Raw genomic sequence first — 21046 nt, 5'->3', positions numbered from 1 at the left:
TGTTGAAATAGGAGGTTGGAAATCTTTTTTTGTTGTTATAGGAGGCTAAAAATACTTATTATTGTTTCAAATTGTTGTTGAATGTGCTTAAAATTATTGTTGAATATGCTTAAATTGTTATTGAATTTGTAGAAAATTGTTGTTTGGTTTTGGAAATATGAAATAATGATGTTACTTGTTGATTGGTTATTGTTATTTGGTTTTGAAATACTATTATTATTAAAATTTTGGTGTTGAAAAATCATTTTATGTTTGTAAAATAATTTTATTTAAAATTCAGTTTATTTCAGCAGCCTGCAGACGTTAAAAAACAAACAGTCTTTGTTATTGCAGACTGCAGACATTTGATCCACCTCTTCTGCTGCAGAGACTTGCAGATGTGGTCTGCAGACTGCAGATGTTTTGGCTTCAGAAAAACAAACAACACCTTAGTTATTTTTAATCTATGCATTTGGTCTGATAAAATAACAGAAAAAACAAAATAAGGAGTATTTTAGTTATTTAAATTTGGTTGAACTCCTGATATTTAACATAAAAACTACTGTTGAAATAAAATACAAAGTTGCCTTAGAACTAGACATTTTACGAACTATAGTAATAACCATTTATCCAGTTTTGTCTTTATTTTGTAATAAAATATAATGTCATTTTCTCTCCTGTCGATTGAAAATTGAAAGATTTGTGTGTTTGTGAAACATAATTTGTTTTCACTTTTCACTTCTCATCAACTAGCCAACTACCACTTCTTCAGTACCATATTATCTTCAGTAGAGTAGAGCAGCTGAGTGGCTCAAAAAAATCTCAACTTTTTTTATTCTTTTCAGATTTAAGATTTTGAAACCTTAAACCCTCGAATTTTTTATTTGATAAATACCCATTTTATAATCTTGGAAAAGACAGTCACTAATCCCCATCCCCGATACTGGATTCTCGTTCAGGTTCTTCCTCTCAACTCTCTGTTTAATCTTGCACATCGACGAACAGATCTTGGTAGTTTTATTTTACAAGAGCGAACAAATTGGTTTCTTGATTGTGATGTTGGTTAACTGGTTTGTAGCTTTTGATTCAATGATGAAATTAAAAATTGGACCTTCAAAGTTGGAACTAGGGTTAGATATCCAGAATGTAGAAAAAAGAATCAGTAAGTTTAATTATATCCGAGAAAGATTCCATTCAATTTGGCATTCTTTAGAAATTCGACATTTTCCGTAGTTTGAGATTATTAGATCAACTTCAACTTAAATTCTTGATGCATTGGTTATAAACATAAAGAGGTTTTTGTGTTTGAATTGTGCGTTTAAACGAATTATTTCAATTTGAAGTCGTAATAAGTAGTTTTAAGTAATCGGCTAAACGAATTATGATTATGAGTCTTTCTTTGACTTTTTGATTATTTGATCAAGTAGAAATTGCGCCAAATCTTACTATTATGATAAATGTACAACAATTATCTAACCAATTATCCGATTCTCATTATTCAAGTCGCAACAATTCATTTTTCAGAGTCGATAAAAGTTGAATTTTGTTCACCAAATCCCTTATTACAAACATAGGCATATAAAAGTCGATTTTGAAAACACGTTTCCTAAAAATAAAAAATAACAGAACACACATTTTGTTTACATACAAGTTCAACAAATAAAACCAATTCATACATTCTTTGATCCTACAAACAGTTTAAGCTAAAAGGATGGGAGGGGCAATTAAGTCTTTTATCGAAAAGGCGTTGCCTTTTGCTGCCATGGTGATGGTAGAATGTGGGGAAGTTGGGATGATTACATTAGGAAAAGCAGCCATGAATGATGGACTAAGCAGTTTTGTGTATGTTGTTTACTATAATGCCCTTGGCTCCATTATTCTTCTTCCTGGTTTCATTCTCCACATCTGCAGGTTTGTGGTCTATAACCCTCATCATGTACTCCAAATCTTTCATATTCTTATATTCATATTTATGCTTCATTTGTTAATGGTAAGGGCATTTTTGTCTTTTGCCCAAAATGGGTCCTATCCTACCTTGTTCCAAAGTGGGTCCTACCTTCTTATATTCATATTTAAGCTGCATTTGTCAATGGTAAGGGCATTTTTGTCTTTTTCCCATCCTACCTTGTTCCAAAGTGGGTCCTACCTTCTTATATTCATATTTAAGTTGCATTTGTCAATGGTAAGGGTATTTTTGTCTTTTGCCCAAAATGGGTCCTATCCTACCTTGTTCCAAAGTGGGTCCTCCCTTCTTATATTCATATTTAGGTTGCATTTGTTAATGATGAGGGCATTCTTGTCTTTTGCACAAAGGTTGCATTTGTTAATGGTGAGGGCATTGTTGTCTTTTGCACTACCTTGTTCCAAAGTGGGTCCTATCTTCTTATATTCATACTTAGGCTGCATTTATTAATGGTGAGGGTATTCTTGTCTTTGCACAAAGTGGGTCCTATCATACCTTGTTCCATCTTTTTGAGTGGGACAAAAAAGTGCAGCTTTTTACTTTTTGTCTAATGCATATAAAAAACAGTACAATTTGTACTGTGTCTATTCTGTTATATCATGTCATATCATGTCCTACATAACATATTAACTTTGAATTTATTTTTTGTTTTTGAAGAAATAGTCGACCTCCTCTCACATTATCGATCCTTTGCAAACTATTTGGGCTTGGATTTTTAGGGTAATGATTGCATTTGGGAACCTTTTTGTATCTTGTTAATTAGGATTATTTTTATTTAATATTTATATTATATGTTATGGGTGCAGGATTTGTCTTCTTCAGGTATCTGCATATACGGGTATCAATTATAGTTCTCCAACTTTAGCAGCTGCATTAGGCAACTTGATTCCTGCCTTTACTTTCCTACTTGCAGTCATCTTTAGGTAAATTTTATTTTTATAAAATATAAATTTGGCTTTAAAAAAATATTTGAGAAAATGACAATAGATTTGAGGACATGAAAGGAAAAAATAAATTTGGGGAAATTTTTAATAAGGTAGGATGACTTTCTCTATTAAGTTGTTCGTTTTGCATTAAGTCAAAAAAGAAACACATGTATATATCTTGCTCGATTAAGTCGATTAAGTAAAAGGAAACGATACATAAGTAAATTATTATGCTATTTATGGAAAGTTAAACCGAATTTTAAATTTTAATATCATGTTTGAAGGAAACCTCGTATTTTACATGATATAAATTTAAAATGGAGTATGATAAAAAAATGGGAAATCTCCTATAAAGTCTCTACATTTTGACCTCATATTCAATTAAGTCCCTATATATATTTTTTCTGATTAAGTCCCAAATACCGGTTAAATTATTCAATTATGGACGATTTTTCAAAATAGCCGATATTCAGGACTTAATTGAATATGAGGTCAAAACGTAGGGGCTTTATAGGAAATTTCCGTAAAAAAATCAAGTAAATTAGTGAAAGATTCATAGAACTTGAGGTCAAAAGTAAGAAATTGGAATGTATATTCCTAATGTTGTAATAGGAAGAACTGAAAGTAGGACGCCATAATAAACAAATCAACTAAAATATATCGCTATATATATATATATATATATATATATATATATATATATATATATATGTATATATATATATATATATCTAAATTCATATATTAACATTGTGAATGTGAAAAATATTTTTCGGATTCACCGTGTGAATCTGGATTCACGTTGTGAATTTTCGAAGACTCACATTGTGAATTTGACGTAAAAAAAAAAAATTCGAATTTTATATCATTGGAGATAGGATAAAAAGTTATGAATTTCTTTATTTTTAGTTTTTTTTTGATAAAAAATAAATAGTAAAAGTTGAAAAAAAAATTGGTTCCTTGGTTTCTTGGTTAATTATGGTTCTCTATTGAACCTCACCCTATATATATATATATATATATATATATATATATATATATATATATATATATATATATATATATATATACACACAACGTTTTACGTATAGATTGGAAAAATTCAATGTAAACAAACCAACAAGCCGAGCAAAAGCATTAGGCACAATCGTGGCTATAACCGGAGCATTCGTAATGACATTTTATCAAGGTCCAACATTATTCAAGAAGATTATTAATCATAATAATTCAAATGAAAATTTACTTTCTTCACAAAAATCAAAATGGATACTCGGGGGTTTCCTTATTGCAATCACAAGCCTTTGTTCTTCATCATGGAATGTTTTTCAGGTAAACGTTTTATAAATTTCCGCTTGTTTTTTGGCTTATGTTAACGTTGCATCTTTAAAAAAATTATTTAATTTGTCATGTAGACGGCAACGGTGAAAGAATTCCCCGATGAAGTGACAGTCGTTTTCCTCTTTTGTTGCTTTGGGACAATTCAAACCGCGTTTTTTACCCTTATTTTGGAACGAAATACAGATGTTTGGATTCTTGATACGCGCACCGAGTTTATATCTATTGTTTTTGCGGTAAGTCTACAAGAGCTAAATGCAACAAATGGCAATGTACTTTTGTTTATTTATTATGTCAAATCAATAAAAAAAAAAGTTATATTTAAAAATATTCAAAAATGCATGTCTTTTTTTTTTTTGATAATAAACATTTAACCCCATCTCATGGAAATGTTTTATAAAACCTCCTCCTATAACTTTTAAAGCAAAGTCATATTTCGTATTGGTTTTATTTTTTTATAATGTAACTAAGAAGATTTAAAGCAATAAAAAATTTATAATTTTGATTTGCATGTTTAATAAATTAGCTTAATGAGTAAAAATAATAAACGTATATTAAAACAATATCTTTAAGGGGGATAAAGTGGAAAGGTTATTAGGATGAGGGGGTAGAAAGTAATATTACTACAATGGTAGTGAGTGGTTGAAGGAATACTAATAACTAATAAGTAATAAACAAGCTCCCATTTGAAATGCTATTATATAGCATCCTAATTTCATTTCTTTCTATTACAATAAGTTTCTTTTTGTTATTAAGACAATGGACTTTGAAAAATCTACCCGATTAAGTGAAAAACGAAACTTATAACTTACCATATTAAGTCATCTCCCTTTTAAATCCATTTAGTCAAACAGAAACAACACCTACATTTATTTTTCCCCATTAAGTCCTAACTTTTTACAAATTTGCCATTACTTATTTTTCTCTTTGATTTCTCCAATTAAGCCATCAACTTTTTCAAATACTTCTTAAACCATTATTTCTCCATACAACATTTTGTAGGCTGTTTTTGGAGCTGCAATTCGTAGCAGTGTTATAACATGGTGTTTAAACAAAAAAGGGCCTGTTTATGTCTCCATGTTCAAACCAATCTCAGTGGTAATTGCAGTGATCATGGGGATCATGTTTCTTGGTGATGTTCTTCATTTAGGAAGGTAAAATATGGTTGACCAATACTTTTGATATTGACTTATGGTGTGATTGTGAATTCTTGACCAAGATTTTTGATTTTGACTTTCTTACAGTGTGATTGGAGCAGTGATAATAGCTATAGGAGTTTATACGGTTTTATGGGGGCAATCGAAAGAACAAAAATTGGTGATAGATGATGAATCATTGACAGAAAACACCCCTCTCCTCCAGTCATAAGTAAAGATTTCTTTTTTGTGAAACTTAGCTTTGTTTATGTAACTAAAAGTTTGAAGTTTTATGTTAATCGAGTTAGTAAATAAAAGGATAGGTGTTTTGAGTAGGCAATGAATCTGTCAAATATCAAGATTTTGGCCTTGTTTTGTTCAAGGGATTTTACACATGATGGACTATTATACAAAAATGAAGACAACTTCGAAAAAGGTCCACATGGTTTTCAAAAGATCTTAGTTCTGCGATAACGTTGCAAAGTGTTACATTGGTGGTCCTTATGGTTTAATTTCATTTAAAAGATAGGCTTCGTGGCATTTAGCGAAAATGTAAATCGCAATAAGTTGTTGGAAACTTAGTTTTTGCTAACTTTCAAAAATGGATTTTCTCAAATTTTGAGCTTGAATTTCGGACTCTAAATATATTCAAAACGGACAAATGATGATATATTCGTGTTCTCCTTCGTGATACATTCGTTTTGATATATTACACAGTCCAAATGGATTAGAGATGAACGCTAAATTATTTGTCAAAGTAGGGTAGTTGGAAGAGACTACAAGGGCTTCTAACGCTCGTAACACTTATAAAATGAGAGCGTGATGTTGCGGGTATGAATGCACTACCAGTCGATTAAAAAGTTTAATAACAATTTTGCAATTATTTGTTTTGCAGTTAACAATTAATTATTTTTTGTACAGTTTTGGGTTATATTTTCCTAACATAAGTTTAGTTTGTTACTTTGAAGAAAACCATATGTATATAAGAAACATATAAGGAATTATGATAAAGAATTGACTAGGTGAAAGTATAATGTCTAAACATGTATTGGGCAAGGGAACCAAAGATAAAAATGTGAAAGATTAAGTTGTGACATCCAAATCCCCAAATGGTATAAATAAGTTATATTGCGTAAATTAGTCTCTTAATATATCGTTTTAGAATGTTGTATTTAAAGCTAATTGATACTTAATAAGCTAAATATTTGATAAATATAGATTAATTTGGCGCTAAAGTTATTAAGGAGAAGATTTGGATAGAGATGAAGTTGATATGGATTAAATTTAAACTAACAATAAAATACGGGTTTAGCGTCGCGATAAATGAGGCTTGTGCTGTGAAGAGGCTCAAAGATTCGAGGGGGCATGAAGATGAAAGCTTAGCGGACGACATTTATTTTTTATATATATACAAGATATTTCAATGCATTTGGTTAAATATATACTTGGAGGTTCTGTAACAAGGTGGGATGTGCTTAAATTGAAATTTTTAATACAATTCAATCCAATGGCAAGAACTGCAAAATTAACATTTTCCGACAACTAGATAATGAGACTTTGGTAATTGTTTTATTAAATCCGTTGCAGTTTTAATAATTCAACCATAGGAAATAAGGGGATTCGAAACCTAAACAAAAGTACAAACTATTGTCTTATTCAAGTTTATAGCACTGTTTGATTGTTTGAATCGATATATTTTAAAATAACATCCAACAATGATGCATAAAGATATTATTAAAGACATTTTTGAAAACACACAGTCCTTTAGATGTGGAAGGATTTGTAATTTATTATATTTACCATTTGTCATTATTATCGTCGGTAGATTAATTATTGTAAAGTGTTGGTAGGATGTAATGTGTAAAATGTGACATAAAGTAAGTCTCAGTAGGATGTAACATAAAGTCTAAGACCCTTAATAGTCTAGGGGTCTAAATTGTAAAATAGGTTTGTCGTATTGCAATCATACGATTGCAATTCTCAATTATGTAACCGGCTCATTAGAGCCTATAAATAGGGCATTTGCCCATATGAAATAAACAATATGTTTTTTAATGTTTAAGACTTGAGTTAATTCTCAATGTTCTTTATCTGTTGAAATAGTTTATCTATTTTTGAATAGCAGAGCCTTCTATCCAAATCCATCCATATAATTATCCAATATAATCCAAACAATCCATCATCAATTAAGAATATCATCAAAAGATCATGCTGACACATCCTCCGTTCAATCCCCCCCCCCCCCCCCCCCACCCCCACACACATACACCCTCTTTACTTTCTTTTTTAAAGATAATTGAAATCAATCAAATCATAGGTGCTCTTGGAGATTTTGACACCCTTATTTAGCCTAACTATACTACCTCATAATTAGGTACACTGTCTGTTAGGGTGTTATTGTGTAGTTGAGATATTTAAGGCTTTATAAATTTAAAACATGATAAAATACATTTAAAAATGCGTAAGAAAGAAACGAAGAGATATAAACTTTTTAATGCTTATTAATATAGATGGAAAAAGTTTTGAATGAGAATCTGAAACATGTAAAACTATATTGCTACTTATATATATGATAAAAAGTTGGTAAATATAAAAGACAAGAAAGTTAGTGAAAGTGCATTAGCCTAATGCAAGAAATATGAAAGGAAGAATTCCTAAAGGGAAAAAGAATCGAGTATGTAATACTCAAAGATATACTACAACTATTGGAAATAATTGAGTTGTATTGTACAATAAATAATACCGATCCTCAAGATTGGTAAGAATCGTAAAATGATAATTGCAAGTATATGAGAGTACACCGACCTAATGTACTAACTATGGGCACAAAAGAACATATATAAGATCTTATTAACATTATACTTCATTAAAGCATGTCTTGAACACTTAGAAACCTTCATATAGGTTGTGTTTATGAAAACCATTCATGTTTATCTCCCAACCTACACATTAGGGTAGTGTACTTTTAGCAGAAACTTCAAACATTCATAACTCCCTCATACATACTCATTTTTATCTGCTTCTTTCTCTCACATGTTCTATATTTTCATGGATACATTAGAAGACCAATAATTAATCATTTTGATTCCATTTAGTCGTTATTTACAAATCCCCAATCCTCAGCTATTGCCTAATAGCTTATTAATATGAAATCATCAAATCTTTTTGAAACAACACAACTTTTCATTGTAGTATCTTACCAACATATCATAGAGTTATTATCATACAACCCACTATTCTGTAACATCCTAAAATTTCATTTTAAATAAGTCAAAACCCTTCGTACATTATTCCAAAAAGGCAATCATAATAAAAGTATTCTCAAAACATCAGAGTAAAATAAAAAAAAGTTAATGCAAAATAAATCTCCAGGGGAGATAGTGGGATCAAGTCGAGTCCTTTATTTTGAAACCAGAAGTACATATAAACATTTTAAATATAAATTGTAAGTTCACAACTTAGTGATTTCTGAAAAATACCCCATACCGTACGTACATAACAATCAAAACATAACTAGATCTATTTCATACCATTCGGGTCTTTCAACCGATATTGGATCTATTTCACCCCCTTCGGACTGTTTCAACAGGTACTGGGTCTATTTCACTCTTTCAACATACATGCATAACAGTAAGTGTCACAAAGACAACCATCATCTTGCAGACATAATTCAATGGTCTGGCATTGGTGCCTTCGACCCACAAGTACAGTGAATGAACTCAACTCACAGACAAAACCATAACTAACAGAATCCTCAGCTGAAGAGTGATGCTAACGCCTCCTATCGATACATACAAGGTAAACCCTTAGTCTACCTTCTAAACCTAAAAATTTGCTAAAAGTCTACCAAGTCGAAAGTCAACCCTCAAGGTCATCAGTCAAATCCATCATCAGCTCATCTCCATGCCATGGACAACCCATGGCCACGTTGTGGCTTACAAACAAAAACCTAATCCAAGCTTTAGACATCCTCTACGATGTGGCCACACCATCACCACATTGTGGCGTGCACCAGATAGATTGTGGTCGCTGTCTTTGGAATAGATTAACCAATAAGTCCTTAATCATTTGACCCACTCATCCAAACCATCCAGAAGCCATTCATACTCCTAAAAAAAAAAATCCTAAAAATCATTTATTTTTAGACATGCATGTCCTATGTGAGTCTTGGGCTTAAGTTAGGTCAAGAAATTAGAAAAGAGGTCAAAACTTGAAGCATGGAAACAAGACCTTACCAATTCATCGATCCAGAATATATGATGATCGTGGGACCAAAGTGAGCTATAAAGTTGCAAACTTTATCTCTTTCAACCATCCAAATCTTAACTATATACCAAAACATACCAAATAAATTAGATCTATAAGGTAAACATCATCAAGATGAAAACTTGAGAACTCACAAATGATCCAGAAGATGCACACAAGGAGTAGAGATGAGTAGCTTGCTTGATCTATTCATAAAAGCTCATTTTTCATCCTTCCAAGGCCACCAAAAACACACCAAATGAGTTAAGAGATTCAAAGAGGGCTAGGGTTTAGGTTTATAGGTGTTGGCAGCTGATAAGAGGTGAAACCCTAGTCATTACTTCCTTTAAATAGGGTGCAAGACCCGAAATTTAAGGTCTTAACCTCCAAACGACAGACATATTGTGGGAAAAAGAATTCCATGCCTTGGTGGCTTAAATGATGTCCGAGGCCAATTTTCCCTTGCTACGTCATGGTGGTTCCTCCACTACATCTTGGCAATCCCCCAAAACTCACAATTCAACAAATAAAAGATATATCAAGAATCCGGGTGTTACAACTCTCATCCACTTGAATGAGATTTCATCCTCGAAATCATTCCTCACAACTTACTCTACCACACTAGTCGACCTTGTCTGAACTTCCTGAATCCTAATTAGAACTGAGAAATTATCACACATAACGACTGACTTCTAACACTGCTACTAGAACCCAACCTTAGAAGAAATCATATCTTCTGACCAACGAACAAATGTTAGCACGCCACCTTTAACTATCAGATAGAAAGTCTCACTACCTTGCACAAAATATGAAAACCCTGAACCATGTCTAACTACTAGATAGATAGTACCATTCCAAACCATATCCATAATTACTCTTCTCAAAACTTGAACCGAAAAACTAATCTGATCCCGGGATTATCTCACTGGTAACTTGGAGAAACATAAACCTTGACTATTCACGAATGTCGAAAACCCTAGTTTAAATATAAAATTAAGCCTCAAACCATTTTTCAACCATTTAGTGCCAAACCAATGCCTGCATCCCTAAAAAAAGAATCCAAGAGACCAATCGGAACCCCATAATTACCAACAATTAACACAATAACATGAAAACACTCAATTGCAACAACTTCTCTTCTCTACCCAACTCATAACAAAACCAATCAAACAGGTAACTCTCAAAACCAAAAATACAAACCGGCTCCATCAATGTACTTCTCAAATCGGGAATCCATTAGTCCAAATTTAGAAACCATACCATACGACTAATGATCATCCATCCGTGAGACCTACTCCTAGTCCTTAACTAGGAATATCACTGAACCATACATAATGGATACTCAAAACATCCGAATTGTGAGCTTCAACCAATCCTAATTCGGAAATTGAGCCTAAAACCTAAAATATACACTTGACTTTCTGAAAAGTTGTCATTAATCCACTTTTCCCATGAGCGTAAAAGTGATTAATCTAAGAATCTCACTTTGAATCTAAAATCTTTGTCAGCTCAAGTGTACATCCACCTGACAAACAATTCGTGACTTTCACCATGAACTTCATGAAATGAAGTTTCTGAACCAAAACTTAATGCTGATAACCAAACTCTGAATAAACAGTCTGCTAGTAAATAGGGTTCATAATATAGAGATTCAACAAGAGACCCCCAATGCATAACTAACACTCCTAACAAGCTTTTATTGGCTACATGATCCAAAAAAGCCGGTCACTGAGTTTCAATAAAATGAGTACGAGGTTCCACCCATAATGCACTAACACCCAAATATGCCAACAAGACTAATGATATGAGACCTAAGAGTCTCAATAAGTTGAGTACTAGGTTCCACCCATATGAGTCATAAAATCACTTGTCCATGATATATTGTGAAACCCTATAGCCACTAGAACAATAAGGTCATGGTACTCTGTCGATCTTACTGATATTCCATCACTGACCTAAAGAATCATAACTAGCACCACAGGGGCCTAAAGATATTAAACCACTAACTCACTGACTTGTAGGAACCCAATCAACATCCCCCTTAATAGTAACCGAACACAACACATAACATACCTTTTTATCACACACAATTCATTTCATGGTACATGCTGTTACCAAAGCAAAATCAGACGAAAACATGGTTACAGATAATCAGTGAATAAGATAAGTGGTCGTACTCTTGTTCCAATTCAAAATCTATAAACCAAATAAGAACCATGCCAATAACCCAAATCAAGTGATCTCATGCCATCACATTCAGTTCACAAATTCTACCTCGTGACCATAATCGAGGCACTACCATAACGTACACCCCCAATGGGAGACACATAACCAACCTTGGATATATTGCATTCTTTCTTCCTTACAACCTTAACCAAAGGGTGAGGTACTAGGAGATCTAAACAAACTAAAAACCTCAATCATTAGCAGAAACATCCTCATGAATGACCGATACATAATCCCACACATCGATTGAAACTGAACAGATCCCACTAATACGTAACTAGCTCAACAAAAGTTCAAAATTATCTAGATTTATTATCAAAACCCAGGTCAGATCAATCCAAATGCCAACCTTGACATGCCCCCAAAAGTCGATTCTACGCTAATCTAGAGTTACACCTGAAAAACTAACAACACTTCCCCGACCTCCGAACTCCCAATAACCAAGGACAACTGTTGAACCAAATTCCAGTATGAAAAATGCTTCCATAATGAACACTTGAGGTACCTATACCCAGAAACCAAATATACAACACATATGATTTAACAATAGGTTGAAGCATCCATTAAACTTTAACTGATACAACTTGAAACCTTCGAAGAACCCTGACCGTTGACGATGAACGAAATTACCAATGATCGGGAATGCATTGAGAACGAATCCAATGATCCAATATACTAATGAACCAAAAACCATGGAGAACTAAACACACCAAACTCTAGAGTTGATTTATTGATCAATAACTGACCAGCACAGACTATAGATAGCAACCTATAGAATGAGCTGACAAATCCCTCAACAACTGATATCCAACCGAGCCCTCCAAACACCTCTTGATTTATTCACATGCATCCTAAAAGAACCATTGGATACAATGAGATACTTTTCCAACAACCTCCTTCCACGAAGACAACTCATGCATTCCTGAGCACATACATCCGATGGCAACTTGCTTTACATACCCGAATTGATCAAATCCTAGGACAAAGTCTCACATACCCAAACCGTAGATCCCTATGACCCATCCTTTTAAAACCATGTACTCTAACTAATCGATGATCTTCCAAGAAGAATACCTAGTTCTCCCCCACGTAGGGTTCAAACTACCACCAAATGACATTGCAACAAACCAATACTAAAATTAACACAACCAAATAGATACCACCCCTGACTCTTGGAATGCATAACACAACGCAAGATGATCTTCTCAATGAAGACCAAGCAATATCAAAAATATTCTAAATCTCAGATGAAGACCTCGAAAACCTCTAATCGTAAGTGTCGCTAACATAAAGAATCCCTTACAGATGTGCAAGCTATAATTATGACGATCTGTTCATTGATCTGATTCTTTATCTAGAAACATATAGAATACCACACACCTAGCCTATAAATCCCTAACAAACTATTCTTTACGAGCATTATTCATAAATATAAGAAGCATCATTCTCTTAGTCAGTATACATTAGAGGCAAAAAAGTTGTCATTCCCAATTCACCTCCTTCATCAATTGAAACACCTCACTAAATTCAAAGAAAGAAGACCTTGATCTAATCTTAAGGTAACCATACCACAAGAATCGTCTTCTGCATTACTACACTATCATACTTGCCACCAAAAAAACCATAACTAATCTAGCCCCATGTTGGGTCTACATTCTACTTTGAAAATCCCACATCTTCTCTGTCTCTCTCTCTCTCTCTCTCACTCACTCACTCACTCACTCACACACACATACATACACACACACATACACACATACTCTCTCTCTCTCTATCTCTCTCTCTTCCGAAAATAAAATTTTGGAAGAACATAATCCATGTCGTGGATAGTGACATCCTAATCCCTCTGCCAATCACTCAGCCTCCGACTGCAATCCTCAATCCGATCACCACAATTGTTTCCTTCTTGAGTTCCATGACTCAACTGACACTAATCTGAGGAAGGCCCTTGAGACCTTAAAACCAACTAAATCATCTAGTTTTGCATCATTAAAAACCAAAATAACATGGCTGCTAGGGCCCGAGCATTTCACCATGCCCTTCTTTATCCTGAAAACCTATAATAGATAAACCGAATAAGATGAAAACACATTGCATGAATTATTCAGTTGAACCATAAAATCTATCCTCAATTAACTCCTTAGAATCCCCTAAAATTTTCCTCAATTCAATTATGGATCCTGTGCTTTTAGTTGTACGTGCCCAGCAGTACCTTGCATACGTATCCGTACTTTTCTCCATAATCATTCTGGATCGTCTAAGTAACTACTTATGTCAATTACCGACCGATCTAATCACATATACTTGATCTCAAATGAATATACACGGCTAAAGAGCGCACCAGTTCCTTTAAGGCGCTTCCTAGACTCTCCCCGGATTCCCGCCTCATCCTGCCATGAGTTGCTGAAGGACCCCTACTTATATTAGCTAACAACTTCATGAATACCATTACATGTAACAAAACATAAATAATACTTTGAATAAAAGACCTAACCTTACAACAGTTAGACTCAAATGAGAACTATATAGTAGGTCCAAATCAATCATTCTATAATTATTTAAACTTTGTAGTATGTAACTTAACATATTCATTTAATAGTTAGCCCAGATCGATATGGGTCCTACGAAGGATAAAGTGAGCAACCTTCAAGCAATAACATTCTATATGCCACAAAACATAAAAAGGCATCCACCTACTAATTTTCTTCTGTGATGCTAGGAACTTTTAGCAACACCGCTAATCTTCCTAGATTCTCCTTCTAGAATCTCTCTCTCGAGAATGCTCACACAAGCACATTCTACGATTCTTTGTATGCTTTCATAGGTTTTCCTTCACACCAATCTCCACCATCAACTGGAGAAGAAACTATCTCTAATACCTTCTACCTACCTCATGAATACCAATACATTCCACATGAACTAGACAATTCTTCGACTGTAAGGTATCACATTACAATGGTTGGACTCAAACAAGAGTTGTGCAATAGAGTTAAACCTACATTCTAAAATTATTTAATCCCCATAACATGTAACTTGACGTAATCTATTGATAGTTAGCCGATATTATAGGAGCTACCTAAAATCACAAAGCAAGTAGCATTCGAGTATTGAGTAATCTAAACCAGTGCCTCACTTAAATCAGACTATTCTATCAAACAATCTGGAATCCATACTAGCATGCAGTTCCAAAAGCTCAATCAACAGGAAAATAAAGGTATCTTTCTTAGCATTCTGTCATGAAAATCCTGAGCAGATCCATAGTCTTAATCTAACATGCAATTCTAACATACTCATACAAAAACAGTAAACATATCACATGTATAGGTATTTTGGGAAAACTTACTTGAGCTTGGATGATTCCACGCATCACATCCCTTTTTCTTATAAAACCTCTTTAGAAATACATTTTCTTTTAACAGATTTTAGAAATCCTCAGTTCGAGTTCAAACTCACCTGTGAGTGTGCCAAAATCCCTCAACCCAAGGCTCTGATACCAACTTGTAATGTCCCAAAATTTCTGAGTAACAATTTCATTTTAAATAAGCCAAAACCATTTATACATTATTCCAAAAGGCAATCATAATAAAAGTATTCTCAAAACATCTGAATAAAATAAAAAATAGTCAATGCAGAATAATTCTACAGGGGATGCAGTGCGATTAAGTTAGTCCCTCCTTTAGAAACCAAAAGTATTTGAAAACTTTTTAAGCATAAATTGTCAGCACAAAGCTTCGTGATTCCCCCAAAATACCTCATACCACACATACATAACAGTCAAAACATAACTGGGTCATTTCACCCCCTTCGGTCTACAATGGGTATTTGGTCTATTTCACTCGCTTTAGTCTTTTTCAACTAGAACTGGGCCTATTACACTCCCTTCGGTCTCTTTTAACAGGTACTCAGTATATTTCACCCCTACATCTAAGCATACAATCATATTAGCAAGATTCATAAAGAAAAAAAGCACATAAATACATAACAGTAAGGGTTACAAAGACAACAATCATCCTACAAATATAATCCAGTAGGTCGAGTTGCCTTCGACCCATGAGTCCTGTGAAGGAACTCACCTCGCAAACCAAACTACAACTAACACCACCACCCATAGCCGAAGAATGATGCTAACACCTCCTATGAATCCATACAAGGTAAACCCTTAGTCTACTTTCTAAAACTAACAATTTGCCAAAAGTCAACCAAGTTGAAAGTCATACCTCAAGGCCACGTCGTGGCTAACAAACAAAACCTGAATCCAAGATTCAGGCGTCCTCCATGCCATGGCCAGACCATCACCATGCCGTGGCATGTTCCTGGAAAATAGATCATGGATAACATAATCGCCATGCTGTAGCACCATCCTGCCGCGTCGTGGCTGATGCTGTTGGGACAGCTTAACGAATAAGTCGTTAATCATTTATCCCACTCACCAAATCTTATAGATTCCATTTATACCGCTACAACATCCTAAAAATTGTTCCTTTTTATACATGCATGTCTTATGCAAGTCTTGGGCATAAGTTAGGTTAAGAACATGAAAAAGAGGTTAAAACCTCAAGCATGGAAAAAAGACCTTACCAAATCATAAATCAATAATATATGATGACTAAGGGACCAAAGTGAGCTAAGTTACAAAATTTATCTCTTTTAACCATTCAAAACTTAACTATAGACCAAAACATACCAAATAACCTAGATCTATAAGGTAAACATCATCACGATGAAAACTTGAGAACTCACAAATGATCTAAAAGATTCACACAGAGAGTTGAGATGAGTAGCTTGCTTGATCTATGCTCAAAAGCTCCTTCTTCTTTCTTCCAAAGCCACTAAAAAGACACTATATGAATCAAGAGTTTCAAAGAGAGAAAGGGTTTAGATTTTTGGGTATTAGAGGATGATTAGAAGTGAAACCATAGCTACTACTTCATTTAAATAGAGTGCAAGAAGCGAAATTTAGGGGTTAGACCTCCAGACAATTGCTATATCGTGCCAAAAAAATGCCACGCTGTGGTGGATTAAATGAAGTCCATGACCAATTTTCCCTTGCCACGTCATGGTGGTTCCTCCAACATGTTGTGGGAACCCCCCAAAACTCACAATTCAGCAAAAAAATATATCTCAAGAATCCGAGTGTTACATATTTGTAAAGGATGACTACCACCGAGTTTACTGCTACAAATATTAAAAATGGATATTACATGCCACTTGGATGGTTATCCCAAAAGTCCATCCATAATCACATTAGGGTATTTTTTATTATTTCTACATCTCCTACAACTTGTGTTTTTTATTCTGATTGTACTACATACACAACATACAATATACCTCCTTCACTAATACTCCTACATATTTTGGGCATAAACATCATAAAATTTTCTTTATAATGTCATTCCCCTAAAACGACTAAATATGATTCATCTAGAGAATTGATTATATCAATCATTTTATTACAATTTAATTGGGTATTGTTAGTAACAAGCTAATTCATACTCACTATTACATTTATGTCTTTCGTGGTGATCAACTTGAAATCGATATGGGAAACAATCTTGCTGATTTCTAACTAATACCGTTGTCTTTGACCATCAACCATAACATTTCTCTTACTAATCAAATCTATCACACTATCCTTGTCCCCGTCGGGTTAAAGGAGTGGTCAACTGAACAAATAATGAGATAGACACAAAATAAAACATTGCACTTGAATTAAACACCATACATATTGGGAGTGAGGTAAGGTAAGTATTCTTATCGTAATTTTTGGTTCTCTTCTCATTGATCATTGTCCACTACTTTTTTCTTCATCAATAGCATTTTGCTATGATATTTCACAATACATAACTATAGTTTTTCAGATACAACAACTTATCATTATCATTCAATAATTAGCAATCATTGTGTAACACCCTATTTCCTCCTTATAGAATACACAACTAGTAACGTAATTTTTTTTTGATAGAAGACTATGTAGGATAAATAGTCTTGATGAAATTCACAGTAATAAAAAACCAAGAGCATGCATATAGAGAACGTCAAAATCTAACTTCATAATAGGAAGTTATGATTTTTAGAAGTTACAAGATAACAATGTACATCAAAGAAAAAAATATTAATAGCGGTTGATTTTTAGGAGAAATAATCTAATTGAGAGTTTAATATCTTATAAATACCTATCCTTTGATATAACGATAGTCAACAATGGATATCGTATGATAGAGTTATGATTTTTATATTGACTTTAAGAGTCTATGCTGTTGATAATATAACGTTAAAAATAAAATGATAATTAGCTAACATGGTCTAAATTAAAGTTGTGGATTTTTCAATATCTACATGTGGATATAAAGAACGTTAAAAAGCAGAGTTCGTATGAAGAATATATGAAATTTTGAAGAAACTGAAAATCCGTGCGCATTTCGGCATGCGACGACAAGGCGTCCGGTGCGCAAAGACAACTTGATGTGGCCCAACCTGTTTTTTCCAAGTGTCACCCTCTGAATGAAGCCACATAAGCACCCCCAAAAAGATGCATGATGTGCCTACCTACTATAAATAGACAACTCTGGTTCCTTTCATTTATCACACCCTTTTCACTTGAAACTCTCTCATCTCTATCAAAGATTCAACTTTTGGGGTATTTTCGCGAGTCTGTGCAACTCCACTTTAGTGATGCTCTGAGGCGGAGGATCGGTTAAATAGAAGTGCTCGGTATCAAATCTCTGCCTGTGATCTTCCTGGTTTTTGTTAGGATCCATATAAGTTAAACTACATTTCAAGTGTAACTTATATATATATATATATATATATATATATATATATATATATATATATATATATATATGATTTATCAGTAATTCTAGTTATAATGATGGTTGATCTACTTATAAGACAGGTGTCTATAACGGTCATGTTGGCTTGACTGTTGAATTTCAGAATAGCTATATGCTAAAATCACCCTGCTTACTAAGTGTCTTGTCTCACTAATCCTTATTTGATAAAACAATATGTATTTGTTGGGTTAATGGAAGATCTAGCTTTCATTACTAGAATGTCTTGGTTATTAAAAAGTAATAATAGTATATGTTAATACTCATTTTACGCATTACCAGCTAGTGATCGTTACAAATCTGTTAATCTTTTGAGAAACTCTCTCACTAATCCTTATTTGATATCACTCTCGGTATTCGTTGGGATTAGTGGAAGATCTAGCTTTCATTACCAAATTTTCATAATGATTAAAAAGTAATAATATTATAGGTTAATACTCATTAGACATATTATGCGCAAGTGGGATTGCTAGAAATCTGTTAATCTTCTAAGAAACCGCTCAGGTGAGTTACCTCACTTTTCTGTGTATTTCATTACATATTGATTTTTTTTTAATATAAAGCTAATAGTTATTTTAAAACTTTTTATTTATGCTTATTTTAAACATAGTTTATTTATAAATGCGGAATTTGGTCACGTAAAAGTATTTCTGAAGAAACATTTTTATTGATTTATAAAAAGATTGGGATGCCATAACTGATACAAAACATAAGCATAAATAGGCCTTACAGTGTTTTAGACTAAAAATCTACATCTCCTTGAATATTTAATCATTCATGTAACTTTGTACCGCTACCTGTGATACAAAGACGCTAAGTGGGTCAGGTCAAGAAACCTGGTGAGTATATAAGGCTTTCAACCCATAATAATGTAGTTAATATGTTTAATTATCAAGAAAACAATTAAACCGATTCCCCTTCTATTGGGGTGCAAAGTTATTCATTCATGACTTTGTAAATGTTTGACTTTTGTAAAACCCACTTGCATGTGGAGTATTTGCCTTTAGACCCATTTGTTAGTTAGAGTGAGAGAGAGAGAGAGACATGTAAATACCTCTATAAATAGTGGGTTCATACCACTTGTAGAGGTGTGCTTGAGAGATGTAGAAGTGAGTGTGTAAGTGTGTGTTAATTATGTAGTCTAGATCTAGATCCTTTTTGTAACACCATATACATTCAATATATCTCTTAAACACCTAAATCACCATGTTCAATTGTGAAAGCTTTAATTCCGCATGCCAAACCATGTTCTATGTTACTACAATTGGTATCAGAGCTTGGTTTTCAAGATCAACGTGACTTTTGAAGAACGCTTCTCGGTTTGGCAACTTCTGTCGCAATTTGATCAATTTTGGTGAGTCTCTCTCTATGATCTCTCTTAATTTCATTGGATTCGTGCTTTGCGTTTTTCATTTTTGATCGTTTTGATTCATTGGATCTAATTCGTTTGAAACCTCATTGATTGATCCAATTATTTTTGTTTACATCAAAATTTCAAAATCAAACTCATTTTTTTTTTATTTTGAATATTACTGTTAATTGATTGACTTTCGTGAGCCCAATCAATTCTTTTATGATCCGATAGTATAGTTTCAAAGCCCATGTTGTCACTTAAATCCGATAATATTGAGTCCATATAATTTTTTCGTGATCTGATTTCAGTAAAAGTGGAGCCCAAGATTGATTAAATCACTTTGATACTTTCACTGTGTTCATTCTTCCTCTTATGCATAATTGAGTTGTACACTCTCATCTTGTTCATCGATTTTGAGTTTGATTCGTTTATTTTTGTTCATCAATATGTTCTCGTTTTCGGTTTGAGTTCAGATGATATTGAAATCGAATCAACTGTTTGATGACTCAAACGTTTTGACAAAATCTCTTTGTTGTTGACTTCTTGGAATCAAAATTAGTTTGAGTGATTTTGTACTTTCACTTCTGATATCAAGATTGGGTTGATTTCAAATGGGTTGAGGGTCGAAATCAATTAATAGAGACGAATACCATTTGAATGGTCTCCAAATTTCTCTGGAATTAGATGTATCTGGATATTCAAATTTGGAAGAGTCGATACTTGATTAATTGAAGTGTTGATGTCGATACAAGGAATTGGGAAATTGACAACAAAATTGAATTTTGATTGGATTTTAGTCTTCTGTTAGCGAAAGTGTTTGAAGCAATAGCTACAATGATGTTTTGAATGAGCATCAAAAAGCGAATCCATGGGTTTTGATTTTGATAGTCGACTTTTGGAAGTTATTATGTTTTATTGATTGAATCACGAATGGATTTGATGATTTTGGTCAATGACTGTTGGTTTGGGAACGAACAGATGTTGTATGTCAATTGTTGAATTTGAGTTGATTTCGTGCTTGTATGTTGTATGTGGGTTCATTCACATCTACA

At 33.4% G+C, this 21046-nt stretch overlaps 1 protein-coding gene across 1 annotated transcript; it reads left to right on the top strand.

Annotated features, from left to right (window-relative positions):
• The first annotated feature begins 800 nt into the window (after window positions 1–800).
• Window positions 801–5794, top strand: LOC145037220 (WAT1-related protein At3g28050-like). Its single transcript, XM_078985827.1, has 8 exons — window positions 801–938; window positions 1677–1890; window positions 2600–2662; window positions 2749–2865; window positions 3960–4197; window positions 4281–4439; window positions 5206–5357; window positions 5448–5794. The coding sequence occupies exons 2-8, from the start codon at window positions 1691–1693 to the stop codon at window positions 5569–5571; spliced, it is 1053 nt and encodes a 350-aa protein (XP_078841953.1). The 5' UTR covers window positions 801–938; window positions 1677–1690; the 3' UTR covers window positions 5572–5794.
• The last annotated feature ends 15252 nt before the right edge of the window (window positions 5795–21046 follow it).

The sequence above is a fragment of the Lactuca saligna genome, chromosome 3 (assembly GCF_052625555.1).
Source record: "Lactuca saligna cultivar CGN05327 chromosome 3, ASM5262555v1, whole genome shotgun sequence".
NCBI classification, from domain to species: Eukaryota; Viridiplantae; Streptophyta; class Magnoliopsida; order Asterales; family Asteraceae; genus Lactuca; species Lactuca saligna.
This window is presented reverse-complemented; position numbering and strand designations above follow the sequence as displayed.

Bases quoted from the DNA above. Each gene is read 5' to 3' on its own strand.
- LOC145037220 (XM_078985827.1), top strand. From the start codon at position 1,691: ATGGGAGGGGCAATTAAGTCTTTTATCGAAAAGGCGTTGCCTTTTGCT. The intron at 2,663-2,748 runs GTAATGATTGCA...TTATGGGTGCAG, and splicing joins TTTGGGCTTGGATTTTTAGG to GATTTGTCTTCTTCAGGTAT. The intron at 5,358-5,447 runs GTAAAATATGGT...ACTTTCTTACAG, and splicing joins GATGTTCTTCATTTAGGAAG to TGTGATTGGAGCAGTGATAA.